At 52.8% G+C, this 16404-nt stretch overlaps 2 protein-coding genes across 3 annotated transcripts; one reads left to right on the top strand and one right to left on the bottom strand.

Annotated features, from left to right (window-relative positions):
- Positions 1-48: 48 nt before the first annotated feature.
- On the top strand, positions 49-9803 carry Ipo4 (importin 4). Its single transcript, XM_046465255.2, has 30 exons — positions 49-328; positions 411-497; positions 618-697; positions 793-834; positions 1263-1392; positions 1481-1660; positions 1920-1985; positions 2565-2666; positions 2753-2836; positions 3085-3249; positions 3348-3401; positions 3561-3670; positions 4196-4304; positions 4471-4600; positions 4791-4904; positions 5007-5120; positions 5348-5468; positions 5640-5751; positions 5855-5970; positions 6085-6162; positions 6237-6294; positions 6392-6497; positions 6581-6774; positions 6920-6967; positions 7340-7465; positions 7584-7792; positions 7906-8038; positions 8126-8230; positions 9257-9326; positions 9452-9803. Exons 1-30 carry the CDS (start codon positions 260-262, stop codon positions 9580-9582), a joined length of 3243 nt encoding a protein of 1080 aa, XP_046321211.1. The 5' UTR covers positions 49-259; the 3' UTR covers positions 9583-9803.
- Positions 9804-9861: 58 nt separating this feature from the next.
- Rec8 (REC8 meiotic recombination protein) lies at positions 9862-16162 on the bottom strand. Of its 2 annotated transcripts, XM_046465264.2 has the most exons (20): positions 15950-16162; positions 15626-15741; positions 15465-15533; positions 15218-15360; positions 15060-15135; positions 14827-14947; positions 13498-13582; positions 12907-12986; positions 12633-12765; positions 12478-12550; positions 12304-12395; positions 12090-12139; positions 11672-11806; positions 11327-11393; positions 11066-11229; positions 10847-10895; positions 10507-10573; positions 10263-10394; positions 10081-10187; positions 9862-9993 (listed from the first exon to the last, which is right to left on the bottom strand). In XM_046465264.2, exons 2-20 carry the CDS (start codon positions 15679-15681, stop codon positions 9908-9910), a joined length of 1785 nt encoding a protein of 594 aa, XP_046321220.1. In that variant the 5' UTR covers positions 15682-15741; positions 15950-16162; the 3' UTR covers positions 9862-9907. The 2 variants fall into 2 exon arrangements, with proteins under 2 accessions (XP_046321220.1, XP_058441802.1); XM_058585819.1 differs by lacking the exon at positions 15626-15741.
- Between the last annotated feature and the right edge of the window lie 242 nt (positions 16163-16404).

The raw sequence follows: 16404 nt of genomic DNA, 5'->3' as shown, positions 1-16404 counted from the left end.
CTCATGCACGAAACTCTTCAACCGACTGTGGGAACTCTCGGCTGGGGGAACCTATGTAGCCAGGGCCCTGTTTCCGCGGCCCAGCCCGCAATCCGTCTAACGGAAGCCACGGAGCGGGAGCTCTTAGTGGGAAAGAGTTTAATCACCCTGGCGACCGAAGGGGCGCGGAGCAACGCCCTTTCCGCCGGAAGTGTGTGTCAGAGCCTCCACGTGCAGTCCCTCCCCATCCCGGCCGCGTAGCGGCGGCTCCGCTGCTGCCATGGAGCCCGCCGGCCTGGAGCAGATATTGAGAGAGCTGCTGCTGCCCGACACCGAACGCATCCGCCGGGTACAGGACAGGCGGGGCAGGGCCAGGGCCAGGGGGAGGCTGTGGGAAAGGCCCGACTGTGACCCCCCCAGTCTCCCTGTAGGCCACCGAGCAGCTCCAGATCGCTCTTCGGGACCCCGCCACCTTGCCCGCACTTTGCGACCTGCTGGCCTCGGCGGCCGACCCTCAGGTAAGGAAGGCCCTTGCCCCTATCCGCCGAGCTTTCCCCGTCAAGCCCCACCTCCCACCCACTGCGGTCCGCTCAGCATCTTCCTGTCCCTACCCTCACATGCCTGCCTCCTGGTCCTAGATCCGCCAGTTCGCGGCTGTGCTGATCCGCAGACGACTAAGCACCCGCTGGCGACGCCTGGCGACCGAGCAACGCGAGAGGTGGGCTGGGCCTGGGGCGGGGTAGGGCGGGGCCAGGCTAGGCTGAGGCAGTTCTTGGGCAGAATGACTACAAACACCTACCACTTGTGTTCCAGCTTCAAGTCCCAGATCCTGAGGGTCCTGCAGAGAGAGACAGAGTAAGTGCCTACCGCCTTCTCTTTGGATCCCAGTTGACTCCAGGCTGAGACCCTCTCTAGCTTTCTGCCTTCTCTTTCAGCTCCAGGATGGGACTTGGGGGGCAGAGCCTTAAATCTACATCGCGGACAGAGTAGGGATTCCAAAGTTGTGTTAAAGACTAAAGTTCTTGAGAATGGGTGATGATGATCTGTCAAACTAGAGTCAGAAGAATGTGACTGATATTCAGGCTGGTTGAGGCTGAATTCTCCAGATCACTCCTTTCCCCTAGTGCTGCTGAGCTACTTCTGAGCTGATCTCTCATGCATCCCAACTTGGCAGTAACCTATGCCCACACCTGAAAGTTTCTTGGCCACCCCCTTGAGGCTGGTCCACCGTGCACAGGGGATGGTATTGAAGGATAATTGCTGGGGGGGATCTCCTTTTGCAGACACTGTGTGAGCCTCAGCCTGGCCCAGCTCTCAGCCACCATTTTTCGAAAGGAAGGCCTGGAGGCCTGGCCTCAGCTCATGCAGCTTCTTCATCACAGTACTCACAGCCCCCACAGCCCAGAGAGAGAGGTACCATCAAACTTTTGGCAGGAGGGAGGAACCAAGAAACTGGATAAACCATGTAAGCTTTTCCCTTCCATTCCCTTCTCCTGGACAGATGGGGCTTTTGCTGTTGAGTGTGGTAGTGACTTCTCAGCCAGAAGCTTTCCAGCCCCACCACCAGGAGCTCCTTGGACTTCTGAATGAGACTTTTGGTGAGGTGGGCTCTCCGGGGCTACTGTTCTACTCCCTGCGCACTCTGACCACCATGGCCCCCTACCTCCGCACTGATGATGCGGTGAGATGTGGGCCCTCATTTCCCCCAGCTCTATATCCTGGGGCCTTCAGCTTCTTACCCTGTGGGTCTCAGAGGTGTTTAGGCTTCTTATCCTCTTTGTTCTTCCTAACAGCTGTGGGGGTTGTGGGGGTGGCTGGGCCTGGCTGGTATGCCTGGGCCCCTTCTCAGAGTACAGGCTATGAGGAAGCTACCAGCCTCTGGGGCCTGAGATTATGCTGCATCATGCTCTCTGTGATTTAGCTCATCCTGTGTCCCCCAGCCTCTTGCAAGATCATTGGTGCCCAAGCTCATCATGGCCGTGAAGACTCTGATTCCTATAGATGAGGTAAGGGTAGGTGGGAGGGGAGCTCTTTCTTTTGGAAGAAAGTACAAGAATATCTGTTGAGAGCCACAGCCCAAGGGGCCCCAGCAAACTTTCAGACTGCCAGCTGATGATTGGCTCACAGCGGCCCCAGCAACTTCTAGCTGATTGGCTCCTCTGCGGTGATGCTCATTGAGCTGTTTCCGACCTGGGCCGGCTCACCCCTCCTTAGGCAACCTGGTGGCCCCCCGCTCCTTTTTTTTTTTTTTTTTTTTTTTTTGTGGGGCTGGGGATATAGCTCAGTTGGTAGAGTGCTTGTTTCACATGCACAAGGCCCTAGGTTCTAACCCCCAGCACCACAAAAAAAAAAAAAAAGTCCCCCAGTGAGCAGCTCCGTAGTCTGAAAGGGCGGGGAAACAGCTCAATGAGCATCACCACAGAGGAGCCAGTCAGCTAGAAGTTGCTGGGGCCGCTGTGAGCCAATCATCAGCTGGCAGTCTGAAAGTTTGCTGGGGCCCCTTCGGCTGTGGCTCTCAACAAATATCCAGCCTATTCCCCTGAAGAGGGGGAACATGATAACCCAATGACTGGTCTGTCTGACAGGTTAAGGCCTGTGAGGCCCTGGAAGCTCTAGATGAACTGCTGGAATCAGAGGTGCCCATCATCACTCCCCACCTTTCTGAGGTCCTCGCATTCTGCTTGGAGGTGAGCCTGAGGTGGGCATGACCCTTGCTGCTTGATTTTCTAGGAGTATCATTGCTTGTCTCTGATTTTTGTTAGTCTCTGGGCAGGTGGCAGGAAATATGGCCCTGGGTGATGCGATACGTGTACGTATTCTCTGCTGCCTCACTTTCTTGGTCAAAGTTAAGAGCAAGGTAAGTGCCCTCTGATATCTATCACCCCACCTCCACTTATACCTTTATTCTCACTGTTGGGGCTTTGTGTTCATCTCAGGGCATCTAAAGTACCCTGGTTCAAGCCCTGGCCCAGACTTACCCAGCTCCTGCCTAAGAGATTAGGAATCTCCTGCTGGGTCCCTTGTGACCTGGAAGACTGGAATTTTTAATGTGAGTCCATCCCGGGAGCTGATTCTCAGGGATAGTACTCCCTTCTTCCTCTCAAGGCCTTACTGAAGAATCGTCTCCTGCCTCCTTTACTGCACACCCTTTTCCCCATTATGGCTGCCGAGCCCCCTCTGGGCCAGTTGGATCCTGAGGACCAAGATTCTGAAGAGGAAGAGTTGGAGACTGGGCTAGTGGGGGAGACTCCCAAGCATTTTGCTGTACAGGTGGGATGTGGGACAAGGGCATGGACAAGGTGTTAACTGGCTATGGGAGGTTGAACAGGCAGAGGTGGAGTCAACAAAGCCTCCTTGACCTTTTGCAGGTTGTGGACATGCTGGCCCTACACCTTCCACCTGAGAAGCTCTGTCCCCAATTGGTTAGTGTAACTCTTAACTTTCTAATGTCCCTATCCCCAGACATGCCTCATCTCCTGAAGTCAAGGATATTTGGGCCCTGGTAGGTGTCACGGGCCTGTTGCAACAGGAGTAGGCAGGCTCTTGCGAGGGTTTCAGTAGAGTGCCATATGCTCCCTTAGATGCCCATGCTGGAAGAGGCATTGCGAAGTGAGAGTCCTTACCAGCGTAAGGCTGGTCTCCTGGTGTTGGCTGTGCTGTCTGACGGAGCTGGTGACTACATCAGGCAGAGGTATCCATTAAATTCCTGTCCTAGTCTGAGGGTGGGCCATGGGGAGGAATGCTATACATCCCATGGTAGTTCTAGATTATATGTTTCAGCATATTTTTTAGAAAAAAAAAAAAAAAAACTTTAGTGCTAGGAATTTCATCCAGGGGTGCTTTGCAACTGAGCTATGTCCCTATCTCTTTTCTTACCCCTGCCCCTTTTTTTTGAGACAAGTTCTAAGTTGCTGAGACTGGCCTTGAACTCCTCCCTCAGCCTCCCAAATAGTTAAGGTTACATGCATGTGCCCTATACTTGGCTTGGATTTAATTATTGAAAGCATTAATTTGCTATAGCATTTCCCCCCACTCTCAAAGGTATTCTGGATTGGAAGATAAATGAAATGGTGTCCCAGCTCTAGTGACCAGTGGATGGTACCCAAAATCAGATGACAGAGAAAGCTTTAGTTTTTGTAGGATAAATAAAGAGAACAGGCCAGCTTAGGTTTTCCACCCCTCAGACTGTGTCTATGTCTTTTCTTGCCCCATCCAGACTGCTACCCCCACTGCTGCAGATTGTGTGTAAGGGCCTGGAGGACCCTTCCCAGGTTGTGCGTAATGCTGCGCTGTTTGCCCTGGGCCAGTTCTCAGAGAACCTACAGGTCAGCAAGGTTAAATGTGGACAGCTGCCACTTGGGAGTCCCCCACACAGGCCAGAGACCACTTTCCCCTCAGCTTTTGTCTCTTCAAGCCTCCTTGCTGCCCTTGGCCCTGAAGGGTGTGCTCTACAGGTGAACCTGACTTGGACCTGCTTGCTCCTTCCCCCAGCCCCATATCAGCAGCTATTCAGGGGAGGTGATGCCACTGCTCCTCGCTTACCTGAAGTCTGTGCCTCCAGGGCACACGCACCACCTAGCCAAGGCCTGCTACGCCTTAGAGAACTTCGTGGAGAACCTAGGTAGTGATGGCAGTGGGTGTGCAGGAGAGGGAGATGAAGCTGCAGCTTTGGCTAGAGGGGCAGGATGTGCATTTTTCTGATAGCCACTGTAGTGGGAAAAGGGGCAGGGCATGGAATGGCCACAAGGGTCAGCCCAGAGGGAGGTAGATTTGCAGAAGTTTGGAGAAAGGCACTGTGCCCTTTCTTATAGGACCCAAAGTTCAGCCTTATCTTCCGGAACTTATGGAGTGTATGCTGCAGCCTCTGAGTAATCCCAGCAGCCCCCGGGCCAAGGAGCTGGCTGTGAGCGCCATGGGAGCCATTGGTGAGGAGAAAGGCAGGAGGAAGGCACAGGGTTCACCCAAAGACCTTGTAGCAGAAGGTCCCCACCCTTGTTCCACCTTTGATTCTGGCCTCCATTCTACAGCCACAGCTGCTCAGGCCTCCCTGTTGCCCTACTTCCCCACCATCATGGAACATCTTCGGGAATTTCTGTTGATGGGCCATGAAGACCTTCAGCCTGTGCAGATCCAGAGCCTGGGTGAGTAAGGGCCCCCTAGGCAGGGTTCCCAGTGCCAGGGAAAGGCCAGTGCTCACCTGATGTTCACGGACATTGCCCTCAGGGTAGTGCAGGTATCTTCCTTCTCAAAGGTGTTCTGTCCACTCTGTACCTAGGAGTAGGGTGGAATTTCTGAATTCCTCCCAGCTACACCTTGGTCTCCCAGCCCACTTGCACATCCTAGTGCCAACAAGCCCTTATCCCCACAGAGACACTTGCGGTACTGGCACGAGCAGTGGGGGAGCCCATGAGGCCCCTGGCTGAGGAATGCTGTCAGCTGGGGCTGGGCCTATGCGACCAGGTAGACGACCCTGACTTGCGCCGCTGCACGTGAGTGACCCCCTCATCCTGCCCCTTTCCCTCTTGCCCACCCACTGGATCCACAGAGCCCACCCCAGACTCCAGTCCTCTGGTTTTGGACCACAGGCAGGTTTCCCTAGGCTCTCCCATCCTGCCTGGCTACAGTGGCAGCACCATACAGCTTCTGTCTCTCTCTACCAGTTACAGCCTATTTGCAGCCTTATCAGGTCTAATGGGTGAGGGCCTGGCACCCCATCTGTCGAAAATCACCACACTCATGCTGTTGTCACTGCGTTCCACTGAGGGCATTGTGGTAAGCGAAGGGTGGGTGGGCTGGGCCAGTTAGGTAAGGCTAGCCCTATGATGTGATTTAGGCCCAAGTGAGCCAAAGTTCTTGCTATGCATCCTCTATCTAGCCTCAGTGTGAAGGAAGCAGCCCTTTCCTTCTGTTTGATGATGAGAGTGATGGGGAGGAAGAGGAAGAGCTCATGGATGAGGATGTGGAGGAAGCGGATGACTCGGAGATCTCAGGGTACAGAGAGGTGTTTCTGCTCAGAGGAATCCAGATTTTGATTTTGAACAAAGGCTAGTGCCAGACGTGCTCCTTCTGGTATCTTATCACCCCTGCCTTCCCACCTTCATCTAGGTATAGTGTGGAGAATGCCTTCTTTGATGAGAAGGAGGATACCTGTGCTGCCCTGGGGGAGATTTCTGTGAACACCAGGTAAGCATCAGTCCTTCCCCGGCACTGGGAACACCTTCTGGGAGCCCTTTCCCCACAGTCATGTGTCTCTACAGTGTGGCTTTCCTTCCATATATGGAGAGTGCCTTTGAAGAAGTATTCAAACTGCGGGAGGTGAGTTGCCTATTGAATGGAATGGGTGAGGTGCTTAGGCTGAGGCTGTGCTCTCCCCACATAGAGTATGCATGAACCTCTCCTCTTCATTCCACAGTGTCCTCATCTGAATGTGCGGAAGGCAGCCTATGAGGCTCTGGGTCAATTCTGCTGTGCACTGCACAAGGCCTGTCAAAGCTGTCCCTCAGAACCCAACAATGCTGGTGAGAAGGGGAGACCAAGCCAGACTGGGGGCTCTGGGTAAGGAGCAGGGCCTGATTGAGGTTTCAGCCAATAATGTTCTCAGCTCTACAGGCTGCTCTGGCCCAGGTGGTGCCATCCTACATTCAGACAGTGAATGGGGAAAGAGAGCGTCCGGTGGTAATGGCTGTGCTGGAGGCCCTGACAGGGGTGCTGCGCAGTTGTGGAACCCTCACACTGCAACACCCTGGATGCCTTGCCGAGCTCTGTAGCATGCTCAAGGCTGTGTTGCAGAGGAAGGTGAGTAGGGCAGGGGGCTGTGGGAAGAGGAGGTGCCAGGCCCCAGAGGAGTGGATAATGAGAGATTATAAGTTCAGTTCTTTGTGCCCATGTGAAAAGAAGGTACAGGAGAACCCAGACTCAGCTGAGCTATTTCTCCCCACAGACAGCCTGTCAGGACACTGATGAGGAAGAGGAAGAAGAGGATGATCAGGTGAGAGCTACAAATGAAAACAGGTTAAGGCAGTCCAGGTAGTCTCCACAGGGTCAGGAATAGACAGTGTATTCGTTTTGACCTAGGGGAAGCCAGGGCCAATAAAAGATTAGTAATGGCAAGAATGATGTAACCCTGATTTCACTAAGATAGTGAAGTTCAGGGGAGAGCAGTGTGACTGTGGCAGGCTTGGAGCAATAGATGCAGGGCAGGAGGGCCAGAGTTGCACAAAAGCTAGCCTGGAAGTTTGGGAAGTCCCATCAACCAAGGCCATGCCTGGAGCCACCTGCTGCCAGTGGCAGAACTGAGTGGAAAAGTGTGAACAGGCACAGAGCTGGCCCTGGTGCTCCAGCCCGTAACCTGGCTCCATAGGCTGAATACGACGCCATGTTGCTAGAGCATGCTGGAGAGGCCATCCCTGCCCTGGCCGCCGCAGCTGGGGGAGACAACTTTGCTCCTTTCTTTGCTGGCTTCTTGCCATTATTGCTGTGTAAGACGGTGAGTGCTCCATCCTCGGGCTTCAAACCCTGGTCCACCCATGTGCTCAATGCCTTGCTCCCCAACTGTGTCCTAGTCCCAGGCTGATTTTATACTCCTCTGTCCTCCTCCCCAACAGAAGCAGGGCTGTACAGTGGCAGAAAAGTCCTTTGCAGTGGGGACACTGGCAGAATCCATTCAGGGTCTGGGTGCTGCCTCAGCTCAGTTTGTGTCTCGGCTGCTTCCTGTGCTATTGAGCACTGCCCGGGAAGCAGACCCTGAGGTGCGGAGCAATTCCATTTTTGGACTGGGAGTACTGGCAGAGCATGGGGGCCGCCCTTCTCAGGAGTATCCTTAGCTTGTAGGTGACTAGAAGGGTGGGGTTGGGAGAGTGTCCCGAGGGTTCAGGGAACGACAAGGCCTACCTGTGTGCATGCACCTATTCCTTGACTGTGGACCAGCCACTTCCCCAAGCTGCTGGGCCTCCTTTTGCCTCTTCTGGCACGGGAGCGACATGATCGTGTCCGTGACAACATCTGTGGGGCCCTTGCCCGTCTGCTAATGGCCAGTCCGACAAAGAAACCAGAGCCGCAGGTGAGGGAGGGGGACATCAAACAGGGTCTGGAAGCCAAGGGTGGCAGAGGGGTAGGACAAATAGGCCTAAGGCATCTTTGTGTCCAGGTGTTGGCTGCCCTGTTGCATGCCCTGCCACTGAGGGAAGACTTGGAGGAGTGGGTCACCATGGGGCACCTCTTCAGCTTCCTGTACCAGAACAGTCCTGACCAGGTAACCTCAATGCTGGCAGCACCCATGAGGGAGCATAATGCTCCAGTCTCAGTGATAGACCAGTGATAAGTGCAGTGAGTGGGGGGCGAGTTCCAGCTGTTCTTATGCTCTACTTTCACATTTTCTTAATTGTCCATAAGGATTGACAAGCCATCTTGTAGTAGGAGAAAAGAAGCTTCCTCTATTTCCCTTAGCTCCATTTCTACCCTCTGGGCTGAGCTAGTAGTTTAAAATTTTCGTAGACTTATTTCCTAGACCAGGGCTAGGAAACTACTCTTTGGAACCATGGGTACCTCTGAGCCACCTCACTGTCATTTCAATCAGAATAGCTCTGCTTTCTGAATGAGATTTTGTCTGTACCAAGAAGCTATGTGGATTTGTGTTCCAGTGTTCTTTTTTTTTTTTTTTTTTTAGTTATAGTTGGACTCAATATCTTTATTTTTAGGTGGTATTGAGGATCGAACTCAGGTCCTCACACGTGCTAGGCGAGTGCTCTACCACTGAGCCACAACCTCAGCACCCCCCCCCCCCTTTTTTTGATACTAAGAATTGAATCCAGAGGTACTTACACTGAGCCATATCCCCAGCCTTTTTTTTTTTTTTTTTTTTTAATTTAGAGACAGGGCCTTGCTAATTTCTGAGGCTGGCTTTGAACAATCCTCCTGCCTTAGCCTCTGAGCTGCTAGGATTACAGGCGTGTACCCCCTGTGCCCAGCTGTTCCAGTGTTATTGTGTTACCTTTGTCTAAAAGACTTTTAGAGTCTATTGTGTTGGAGAGCTTGTGGGTGTCCTGGCTTCTTTTATACTTGAGACTATGACTTTAGTCATTCTTGGTCATACATCTCCATCCCTTCCAAAAAAAAAAAAGTTATTACCACATTTTCTTACTCTGTTCACAGTTGTTTTGGATGCCTGTGAATCAAATAGCCATGACAGGAGACTGCCTCTTTCCCAACCACCTACCTCCTTAAGTCCTGAGGGCCCATAGGAGCTACTACCCCTGAGTCAACCACTCTTTTTCCACAGGTTGTAGATGTGGCTCCTGAACTCTTGCGCATCTGCAGCCTCATTCTGGCTGACAACAAGATACCACCAGGTAAGGGTGGCAGTCTTGGATGGGGAATGGAGAAGACCAGAGTAGCAGGGTTCAACCGGTGTGGGGCAGTAAATATTTAGGAGTGCAGTCCCCCATCAGGACCTCTCCCTCTGCCCTCCACCCAGACACCAAGGCTGCACTGCTGCTGCTCCTGACATTCCTGGCCAAACAACATACGGACAGTTTCCACACGGCACTGGGCTCACTGCCTGCTGACAAGGCTCAGGAGCTCCAAGCCGTGCTGGGCCTCACCTAGAATGCAAGCCGCAGCTGGGCCAGATTGCAGAGCCTGCCCAGGCCCTAAGACCACCTCTGATCCCAGTTCCTGCTTATGCCTTACCAAAGATTTTGGGCCTCATCCACTGGAGTCAACCCTGCTTGCTGCCTTACAGGGGTGTCCCTGGGACTGCATCTGTTACAGGTTGAGTCATAACATCATACAATAAAAAAGGCAGTTTGTTTTCTGCTTGGATAATAGCTCTGAGAGCTGGAAGGCTTGAGATACTTATACAGAAACAAGGCAGGCAAGGCCCAGTGAGGCAGGACATTGTTTAATGAAGGCTTATAAATTGGCTCTACCCTTAGTGAAATCTGGGTCCTGCATGAATCAGAAGGCGCCCGTATGGCTTCTCTTGTTCCACAAGAAGGATCTGCTGTGCTGAGAGCACTGGTCAAGAGAAGAGAAGATGATGGCAGGTCACAAAGAGTATCTGTAGTGGCCGCTGGCCTGTGTGTCTGTTATACTTGCACTAACCCAGGAGTAGGTAGAAGACCCGGGCGGCTATCCGGCGGGGGCTGAGAGGTGACACCAGGCTATTGAAGTCTGGCTCCCTGTTGGCCTGTAGCTCCAATGCCACTGCCCTGTAAGAATCAAGAATTGTTAGCTGAGACCCTAGCCCATGTCCATCCTATTGAGGTACCCCATCCCTGGTATACCTGTGCACTGCCTCCAGTGAGAGCAGCTCCGGCTCTGGGGGCAGTTCCAAAGGTATCTCCATGGGCACCTCTGGGAGCTCAGGCACCACGGGCAATGCAGGGGGCTCTGGCTGCTCTGCCTCAGTCCAGGCCCTAGGAGAATATGGGAGTCAGAGCAGGGAAGGTGGTGGCCATGACAATGGTGTCAGCACAGTCATCCTAGCTGACCCCCTCTGGCCCAGGCTCACATAGCCTGGTTGCTTACCACCGTTCTTCTGGCAGGGCAAGGCTGATGCGGGACTTTTCCTCTTCTGCTGCTTCTAGGGAGAGTTCTATTGTGGGGAGAAAAGGTGCTAAGAGTGTTGGGTTTGAGCCTCAGCACCACCAAAAAAAAAAAAAAAAAAAAAGTCCATCCTGTATGAATAGACACCAGAGCCATATGGATTTGTGAAAAGCACCTAGGCAGGAGAACTGAAGAGAATCGGTCTGTTTCCTTGTGTAACACTCTCTGCCTGATGGAAACAACTTCAGCAATTGGGGCACTAGTCTCTTAAAACATTGGTTAGTGTATGATCTCTGCTGTCTCCTCTTCTTCAGGTGCTTACCTGAAGATAGCATGAGGGGACCACTGGGCTCCTGGGCCTCCCTTAGGACCTGCAGGTGGAAGAATGAGAACTGAGACCCAAGCATCTGGATTCAGGCTTCTGATAGAAGGCACTAGTTCAGTGCACCTGCACTGTTGGATTGCAGCAGAAGGCAGCCTGCAGGGGCTCAGGCAAAGCAGAGCTTTGGGACTTTAAAGGAAGTGGTGTGGGTGCACTTACCTCGATCTCACTCAGTGTTTCAGCCCTTCTTCTTTCCTCCTCTGCTGCTGCCTCCCTTTCAGCCTCCTCTTCAGCTTCCAGGGTTGGCCTTCGCCTGAGCACTTTTGGGGGTACCTGGGCACAGTGGGTCCAGAAAGCTAGTAGTTCTGGGGGTAGCCAGCCAGCTGAGGATAAGGGGATTGGGTTTGAGTTATAAGAAACACTAAGAGTGAGGAATATTGCTTCTAAAGATCCCATGTGCCCAACTGCTGCCATTCTTACGGAGAGTTGGAGTTCGGAACAGTTCTGCTGGGCTTGCGATGGTCCTCTCTGGAGGTTGCACCATTGGCTGAATGGTGGGGGAAGACCAGAAGCCCCTTATGTGCCTCTTCAGTGCCACTTCACCTCTGCTACATATTGTGCCTCGGCCTCTTGACTTCCCTCTACTTTCCTCATTTCTAAAAGGACTTTTTAACCAGAAGTGCATGGAGACTTGGGTGCATGTGCAAATCCACATGCACTTTCTAAGGAACCCAGTGGGTTTTCTTTGGATTCCCAGAGCTCCCCCTGATAAGTTTAAAAGGCCCAGCCTGACCTGTGTCCCTCTTTTCCCTGGGCTGCACTCACACATTCCCAGCAGTGGGCCCTGGTTTGCAGCTGTTCCTGGAATTTCTCCCGTGAGATCTGTGTCTCCTTGTCCCAGAACAGTAACTGGCGTCGGCGTCGGCGAGTAGGTGGGCTCCCAGGAGGTGGGGGCCTCCTCTGCTGAGTGGAAGGGGAGATGGGTACACAACACTACAAAACTCCTTTTCTTGTCATCTTGATCGGCTGCTAATGGCTTCATACTCTGCCTGGGGCAGGATCTTAGGCAAGGCTTCTGTACACTTGTGCAGCACATATCTTACATGAGGGTACCCATTTGGGAAGTAAAGCCACACAATGGGGTATGGAAAGGGTCATCTTTTACTAATCACAGAAGTCCCAAGTAACGTAACAATGGTGCAGGATAAAGAGAGGGAGGTGACTTATAAAGGACACTGCTCACCTCTGGGCTGGGTGGGGCCGGCAGGCGCAGCTCCTGTGGAGGGGTCACCTCTGCAACAACACCCGAGATCCTGGCTCTGTCCCACAAGCCCCTTCACTCTCATGGTCAAGAAGCTATGTCCCACCCCACCCTCCAGTGGGTTGGGATATAGGACCTTTATTTGCAACCTATGGAGGTCTTCCCAGAAAAGCCCAGGGGCATGGTGGATACTCACCAGTGATCAGGGGCCCAGGCTCCCAGCCTGTCAGCTTAAGTTCCTCAGGTCCTGGGACCTGGCCTGGAAGTGGCTCTCCTATCCCTTCTACCCTTAAGGGAAATAGGCAAGTGGGTTTAGGACATCCTTCTTAGCACTGACCCCCTTACCTGGTACAGGGATTCCTGCCCTTACTCTGCAGGAGCTGGAGGCGAAAGCACGGAAACTACAGTGTCACCCTCCATGGCACGGGGTTCTTCCTTGGATTCTGCAGAGAGATCAGAGCTCAGAGGGCAGGAAAGAAATGGGAGCACTGCCAAGCCCCAGACTGCTGGTGCTAGGGTTCTGACCATCCAGAGCCAGAGGAGCCCTCCGCTTCCTAGGCCTGCCTTCCTGGGATGCATCTAACAAGATAGCTTCATCCTCCTCTGCAATCAGCAGGTCCAAGTCTCGGCGGCTGACCTCCGGGAGATCCTGTTCGCCCTGTCAAAAGAGGAAAAGCTTAGGAAGGGACTCAGTCCCAATTCTGAAAAAGGCGAGTGGATCTAAGAAGCATGCTACAAGCCCAGGCAGAGAGAAACAGATGCAAGGGGCTGAGGCCCCATGTGCTAGGGGATTACTCACCTCGATCTGCAGCATACGTATGGGCTCTGCCTCCTGGAGGGTGATGGCCTCAGGAGACAGCACAGTAACCAAGATCCTGTCTGGAGGGGTAGGGAAGTCACACACCAGCCCCTCTGCCTGTTTTCAAGTTCCCATACTATTTCTCAGTTCAGTGGTGATCAAAAGCATGGACTACAGATCTGAGTTAAGTTAGATTAGATTCTAGTCAGAACCAGTCCAGTCAGTCAACTGGCCTGACCCTGTCTGCATTGCCTTTTTGTTGTTACCAGGGATTGAACTCAGGGGCACTCGACCCCTGAGCCACATCTCCAGCCCTATTTTGTATTTTATTTAGAGACAGGGTCTCACTGAGTTGCTTAATGCCTTGCTTTGGCTGAGGCTGGCTTTGAACTTGCGACCTTCCTGCCCCAGCCTTCCAAGCTGCTGGGATTACAGGCATGCCCAGCCCCATAGGACTCTTGTGAGACAGTGATAAGTTTCACATATAAAGTGCTCCTCACAGGGCCTGTCTATTAAAAGAAGCTCAAAGATAGCTATTTCTTCAGCTCTTGGACCTTCCTATGCCTCTCACCAGGAAGATTCTCTGCTGACCTGGCTTCCTGGGCTCTGTAGAGACTTCAGGAGGGGTCTTCTCACCAACTCTCTCTGGAGTTGCAGCCTCTAAAAGATGTCGAATCTTTGGAGAGGAAATAGAACAAAAGATATGGTTCAGCCTCAATCCTCTGCTTTCCCACTTTCACAGTATTCAGTGGTCAGCAGTTGGTAATCTCCCTTTATACCTAATTATTTGGCAGCAGGTCCCAGGGATGGAATCCAGAGCCTCCTCCATGCTAAGCAAATGCTCAGTTACTGAGCTACACCCCTAATTCTTGTGGCATAGATGTTAGCTTGCAATAAATCCACTCACCATCTGCTCTCCTTTCCTCTTCTTCCTGCCCTCACCCCCAAATTATCAAGCCTTTGTCAGTTTGTGCATGAAGCCCTGCATCCTTATGTCAACTGTTGTGGGGGACAGAGGTAAGCAGCAAAGATTCTTGATTTTGAGCAGATGGTCTCGTGTGGAGACATGTTTCTACATGACCCCAACAAGAGTTGATGCAAAGGATAAAACAAGCCAGGTGCAGTGGCACATGTACCTGTAATCCCATGGCTCAGAAGGCTGAGGCAGGAGGATCACAAGTTCAAAGCTAGTCTCAGCAACTTAGTGAGGCCCTATGCAATTCAGTAAGACCCTGTCTCAAAACAAATAAGAAAGGCTGGGGGTATAGCTCAGTGGTTAAGCATCGCTGAGTTCAATCTTTGGTATAAAAAAAAGCATTTGAGCTTGGTCTGTAAGTATATGTAGGAACTGACTAGTAGAGAATGAAGAGTGACCATTATAGGCTAGGGACACACTTTTAGATAGGCAAAGAAGTGAATGTTGCATCTTTGGGACATGGACTAAATTGATGTTTGGGAGCCAAGGATACCTAAGGGCAGCTGAGAGAAAAGTAGGAAGGTGGCTATCTCAGAACTGGGTATGCAGAGTTCCAAATGCTTGTACTGTTTGCAGCCTGGAACCAGGGAACAGGGTGACATTATCTAAGCTGTTGAGAATGGATGAAGGAGGATTGGGGTAAGGAACACCAGTGCACAGATGATGAGGAACTGGATTAGAGCCTTGGCAGTGGGAACAATGTGGAAATGAGTGGGGACAGAGCTATCTCCAGCAAGGAGACCATCCTAGCAGGTTGGCCCTGAGGAGGCAAATACAGGGGGCTCTGCCTATATGGACTTACCATGTTAGTGCCCTGCCCCATCTCTTCTGGGGAAGAGCTATGGCAGGCTTTTTCCTGAACCCCAGTTTTAGACAACAGTGATACAGCTCCCCTTCTATTCTATCAAACTTATGACTTTGAGGTGTTCTAGAATAACCTCTACCTGAGGGATATCGAAGGGGCTGGGAAGTCTGGGATCCACGGACATCATCCCAAAAAAGGGGTCTGGAGCATCTTCTAGGGTCTCCATCAAGGCCAGGTGGTTGGGAAGCAGCAGACTGGGTCTGGGAGAGAATGTGGGCTTGTCAAGGATGGATGTTGAGATAGGCTGAGGCCAAGAAGAAGATAGGTGCTCCACCCAGTCTGCCGTGATCCCAGTTCCCGTGGGACACTCACAGGTCAGCCTCCACCATATCAATGCGGATCTGCAGTTGGGCACGGTGCAGGCGCTCCAGGATGTGCTGGATGTCCTCTGGGCAGGAAGGACAAAGTAAAGAGCCAGCTTAGCAGAGGGCCACTCAGCTCTGCCGCATCTCTAGGGTTCCCAGCCTTACCAATGAGGTACTGGCATTGCTGAGAGTAGACTCGGATCACACCTATCTGGAGCTGCGCGGAGAGATAGAGGGAGAAACGGGGCCGCGGCAGGCCCGGCATCGGGGGTTGCACTCGCACCAGCACGTAATTGAGGATTTCCTCGCTGGGGGAACAATGTACCCTAATCATCTATGCACCCCCGGCACCCGCCCCACAGCCTTGTCCGCCTCACCACCAGGCCCTCCTTCCTCCTTTTCTGGGCCTTACCAGGTCTTCACTACGTTCACCTTAAGGTACTCACGCTTCACCAACCGGCTGCCGCGCGTAGCTGCCAGCCTGGAGCGGGTGGGAAGGTGAGTATGAGAGGAAGCCGTTAGTCTGGGATCCCCGGTTACCTCTCCCGGCATTCCTACCAGTCTGGCCCTCACCAGATAGTGGCAAAGCAGCCAGTGTGGCGCTGAAGCACGTTGGGATAGTAGAACATCGTCCCTCTGAGGTTTCACCCTCGGTCCACCACTTCCCAATTAGGATCTCAATCGGGATACTTTAGGGCACAAGATTCCAGCATATCAGAGAAAAGTAAGGATTTAGACAGGTGGCACAGTGGGGTGGACCCAGAAAACTAAATTAATGAAGCGATCAACAGCTGCTGGTTAAACAATTAAGGGGTTAACAGCAGATTCGCAGAGTTGGGACGCCTCTCTCCGCCGCTCCTAAGTGGGTTCGCACCTAAGTGGGTTAGTCAAACTTACTGAAGCCTTCGGGGTTGGTTTCCAGGTTGGGGATGCGGAGCTCCGAGGGGAAGGCCCCGCGCTGGGAGACAGAGCAGGTCCGCAGAGAGCACAGCGTCCTCTATAGCAGGCCTTCACCTTCGAGGCCAGGGAGACAGGCCGAGCTCCTGGGTCTCACATGGTACTAGCTCTCCCGTGGTACTAGGTCTGGCCGCAGGGAGCGCGCTCTGAGGCTTTGCTCCTAGCTCCTGGTTGGGAGGGCGGTGCCAGGACAGCCAATGGGGAGCTGGCGTCTGAGGGGAGCGCTCGTTCCTGGCACCAAGCAGCCTGCCAGGGTTCCAGGCCATAGGGTCATCGAGACAAGACAGCGAACCAATCCGAAGAACCCTGAAGGCCGTTTGGGCATTGTGAAGTGTCCTGGCCAATGGGCTCTCATTCTCGCCTATAGTAACAAGGACTTCTCTGAGGAGCTTCTC

The sequence above is a fragment of the Marmota monax genome, unplaced genomic scaffold (assembly GCF_021218885.2).
Source record: "Marmota monax isolate L192 unplaced genomic scaffold, Marmota_monax_Labrador192_F-V1.1 WCK01_AAM20220418_F8-fsc00079, whole genome shotgun sequence".
Taxonomy (NCBI): domain Eukaryota; kingdom Metazoa; phylum Chordata; class Mammalia; order Rodentia; family Sciuridae; genus Marmota; species Marmota monax.
The sequence above is the reverse complement of the archived record's forward strand: the minus strand, read 5'-3'. Positions and strand labels throughout refer to the sequence as shown.